Below are 4,477 nucleotides of genomic sequence, written 5' to 3'. Positions count from 1 at the left end.
CCTGGTGGATCCATTCACTAAACCTCTCTCAAGAGATGTAGTGTAAGCAACGTCCTTGGGAATAGGGTTAAAACCCGTTGTCTAAAACCACTAGTAATGGTAACCCAACCTCTCTTCTAGCACTAACACTAGGTCAAAGGTTTAAAGGGTAATAACAAGTTACTAATAAGTGGTCGTGAGCACTAGAAATTGTATTATACCATTCCAAGGTACTATTGCAGTTTGTTACTTAAGAGACTAAGTATCATACTCTTAATGAAGTTAAATATGGTTTCACAGTGCCTTGGTAATAAAGGCTCGAAATGTACTTCACCTATATGATGATGTGAGTGGTGCCGCTCCTAGCAAAAGTGGGGGTTTTCTTTTGTACATGATTATGAACCTAGGATGGAGCAAACGGCCGGTAAAAGTGCTAAAATCATTTCGTGAACTATTCTCTGAAAAGATATAATCTTGTCTTTTAACTTTAAAGTTATCATTTAAGCGACATAGCCACCATAACTTGTTAGAACAAGTGAAATATTTACACTAAGAGAAGGGTTTAAGTTCACAAACACCTTTCTCTATGCAAGGTCATGTGAGTGCTGATTTAATTTCATTACAAACTAAGTGGGAGATTGTTGGTAATAGTTTGTAATGAGTGTGTTGACATTCATTGTCCCACATTGAAAAAGGATAGAGTGCACATTGTCTGTTGATGAATTATTGTCTTGTTTCCTTTACAAACTTGTTCCAAAATATTACTTTGGAGGGAAAGTTTGGTAGGAAAGTTATTTCAAGATATATAAAATCTTGACAAGGATTGCATCGTGTAATAGTGCCTTGGATAGGTGTTTCAATTTTTTTAAATAGTAGAATTTCAATAGAATTAAATCACTTTTTTACTTTTCATTTGATAGTTCTTAGACTTTATTGTATCCTAGAGATAATTTATCTAATAGACGCAAATAACACCTTAAGGAAAGTGCTTTCACGCCTCAAAGTCTCTGCATTTGTCTAGTTTAGTTTTGTTATTCACTATAATTTCTCCAACAATCTTAAGGTGTTATTCTCAACAATGGAGTCAAGTTCTGAATCTGCGTTCAAAGTGATGAATCAGGACTTCGTGAAGTTGGACAGATTCGACGGCACTAACTTCTCCCGTTGGAAGGATAAGATGATATTTTTCCTGACGGCTTTGAAGATTGCTTATGTTCTGGATCCTTCACTTCCTGAAATTTCAACGCCTAAAAATGATGATTCTAATGAAATCAAGGTGCAACGCAAAAAACGTGCAGAGAATGAGTTGCTGTGCAAAGAACACATCATGAATACTCTTTCTGACCGCTTGTATGATCTGTATACCGTAGTCAAGTCGCCAAAGGAAATCTGGAATGTGCTGGAGTACAAGTACAATACGATGAAACAAGGTACGGACAAATTTCTGATTATGCAATATTTTGATTTTCGTATTACTGAGAAATCTTCTCTTATGGATCAGATTCATGATCTTCAAGTGATTGTGTCTAAGTTACATGATCTGAAAGTGGAGATATCTGAATCCTTGCAAGTTGGAGCAATAATAGCCAAACTTCCAACTAGTTGGAATGACTATAAGAAAAAGTTGCTCCATACTACTGAATCATTCACTATAGATCAGATTTTGAAACATTTGCGTATTGAAGAAGATACTAGAAATCTTCAAAAGAAGCAAATAGAATCTAATGTCAAAGTGAATACTTTAAGTGAGAAAAATTCCGTAACAGAATTTTTCTGGTTCCAAAAGAAAGTCTCCAGAAGCAAGTACATCTAAGGACAAGAAGAAGAATAGAGTATGCTATAAGTGCGGCAAGAAGGGACATTACAAGTGTGAATGCAAGGCAGATAGCAACAAAAAATAAAAGAAAGACAACCAAAAATACAAATCTGGTTGAACAAGATGTTGCTAAGATTGTTGCAATGATTTCACATTGGAACATTGGCATGATTTTTGAGTTGCATGCGGCTGCTGCAACCAAATCGTGTGACTGGTGGTATGATTCCGGTGCCACCGTGCATGTTTGTAATAATAAGTCCCAGTTCAAGACTTATGAAGAAGTTCCTGATGGTCGTGAAGTATTGATGGGAAACCACAATACAGCAAAGGTTCTTGGCAAAGGAAGTGTTGACATGCATTGGCTTCAATGTTTGATTTGTGTGTACATTAGATGGATGTAAAAATGGCCTTTTTCAATGGTGACTTAAATGAAGAGGTGTATATGGATCAACCAGAAGGTTTTGTTCTACCAGAAAATGAAAAGAAAGTTTGCAAACTGGTAAAATCTTTGTAGGGTTTAAAACAAGCACCTAAACAATGGCATCAAAAGTTTGAATCTGCTATACTCTCTAATGGTTTTAAATATAATAATGCCGATAAGTGCATTTATTCCAAGTTCACTAGAGAGTATGGTGTGATAATTTGTCGATATGTGGTTGACATGCTAATTGTTGTTACTAATTACAAAGGCATTGAAGAAACTAAGAAGTATTTGTCTTCTATATTCAATATGAAAAATCTTGGAGAAGTAGATACTATCTTAAGAATTAAAGTTAAGAAACATAGCGGGGGCTATTCTTTAAGTCAATCTTATTGTGTTGAAAAAGTTTTAAACAAGTATCAACATTTGAAGATAAAAGAAGTAAGCACTCCTTATGATCCTAACTTTATGTTGTTTGAAAATTATGGAAAGCCGATTGCTCAATTAGAGTATGCTAGTGCAATTGGTAGCCTAATGTACGTTGTGCATTGTACTAGGCCAGATATTTCATATGCAATTTATAGACTTGCTAGGTATACTAAAAATCCTGGTATAGAGCATTGGAAAGCAATTGGTAGAGCTTGGATATCTTAAAAGGACAAAAGATTTAGAGCTTTCCTATAACAAATTTCCGGTTGTACTTGAAGGCTATTCCGATGCAAGTTGGGTAACCAATGTATATGACAAAGTGTCTACTTTTGGATGGATTTTTATGTTGGGTGGAGGAGCTATTTTTTGGGCATCAAAGAAACAAACTGTCAAAACTCATTCCACCATGGAGGCTGAATTTGTAGCCTTAGCAGCTGCATGCAAAAAGGCCGAATAGCTAAGAAACTTACTGTTAGACATCAAGTTGTGGCCAAAACCAATGCCAGCCATTTCTTTGCATTGTGATAGCTAAGCCACTATGTCTAGAGCGTTAAATAGAATATATAACGCAAAATTTGAACATATAAGTCTAAGACATGAATATGTCAGACAATTATTGAATGATGGCATAGTCACAGTGGTGTATGTTAGGTCATTCAATAACCCGGTGGATCCATTCACTAAACCTTTCTCAAGTGATGTAGTGCAAGCAACGTCATTGGGAATAGGGTTAAAACCCGTTGTCTAAAACTACTAGTATTGGTAACCCAACCTCTCTTCTAGCACTAACACTAGGTCAATGGTTTAAAGGGTAATAACAAGTTACTAATAAGTGGTTGTGAGCACTAGAAATTGTATTATACCATTCCAAGGTACTAGTGCAGTTTGTTACTTAAGAGACTGAGTATCATACTCCTAATAAAGTTAAATATGGTTTCACAGTGCCTTGGTAATAAAGGATCGAAATGTACTTCACCTATATGATCATGTGAGTGGTGCCGCTCCTAGCAAAAGTGGGGGTTTTCTTTTGTACATGATTATGAACCTAGGATAGAGAAAACGGCCGGAAAAAGTGCTAAAATCATTTCGTGAACTATTCTCTGAAAAGATATAATCTTGTCTTTTAACTTTAAAGTTATGGTTTAAGCAACATAGCCACCATAACTTGTTAGAACAAGTGAAATATTTACACTAAGAGAAGGGTTTAAGTTCACAAACACCTTTCTCTATGCAAGGTCATGTGAGTGCTGATTTAATTTCATTACAAACTAAGTGGGAGATTGTTAGCAATTTGTAATGAGTGTGTTGAAGTTCATTGTCCCACATTTACAAAGGATAGAGTGAACATTGTCTGTTGATGAATTATTGTCTTGTTTCCTTTACAAACTTGTTCCAAAATATTAGTTTGGAGGGAAAATTTGTGACGCCCCACTTCTCCCTAAGGCGAACCATAGGATATCCGCGGGACGCCCGCCTAACTCTCGCCAGGACTCAAGCAATTTCCATTCAATCTTATTAACGATCTTCACACCACCAGTAACTAACTTAAATACAGTAAATGCGGAAGCGTTCAAGTTTCAAGTTTAACAATAGTTATCCATTATCCAACCCGTACGCCGGGTGTTCAAAGTACATCATAATTTCCAAATATGCATCACGCGCCAAAAGTTACATTTCAATTCCAAAAGTACAATCCAAAACCAAGGCATAGCCAAAATATAATAGAAATCCTAAACAGAAGCACACCTGGAGGGTTTCTCCAGTACACCTCCGAGTTCAAACCTGTTAAGGAAAACAAATTTACAGGGTGAGTAAAAACGCTCGTGAGGCCA

General features: G+C 36.1%; 1 protein-coding gene across 1 annotated transcript; it reads left to right on the top strand.

Moving 5' to 3' along the window:
* The first annotated feature begins 1,057 nt into the window (after positions 1–1,057).
* LOC113766443 lies at positions 1,058–1,792 on the top strand. Its single transcript, XM_027310638.1, has one exon. It carries the CDS (start codon positions 1,058–1,060, stop codon positions 1,790–1,792), a length of 735 nt encoding a protein of 244 aa, XP_027166439.1.
* Positions 1,793–4,477: the final 2,685 nt, after the last annotated feature.

This window comes from Coffea eugenioides, chromosome 3 (assembly GCF_003713205.1).
Source record: "Coffea eugenioides isolate CCC68of chromosome 3, Ceug_1.0, whole genome shotgun sequence".
NCBI classification, from domain to species: Eukaryota; Viridiplantae; Streptophyta; class Magnoliopsida; order Gentianales; family Rubiaceae; genus Coffea; species Coffea eugenioides.
The sequence above is the reverse complement of the archived record's forward strand: the minus strand, read 5'-3'. Positions and strand labels throughout refer to the sequence as shown.

What these genes read in the sequence shown, in the direction of transcription:
- LOC113766443 (XM_027310638.1), top strand. Translation starts at nt 1,058, where the DNA reads ATGGAGTCAAGTTCTGAATCTGCGTTCAAAGTGATGAATCAGGACTTC.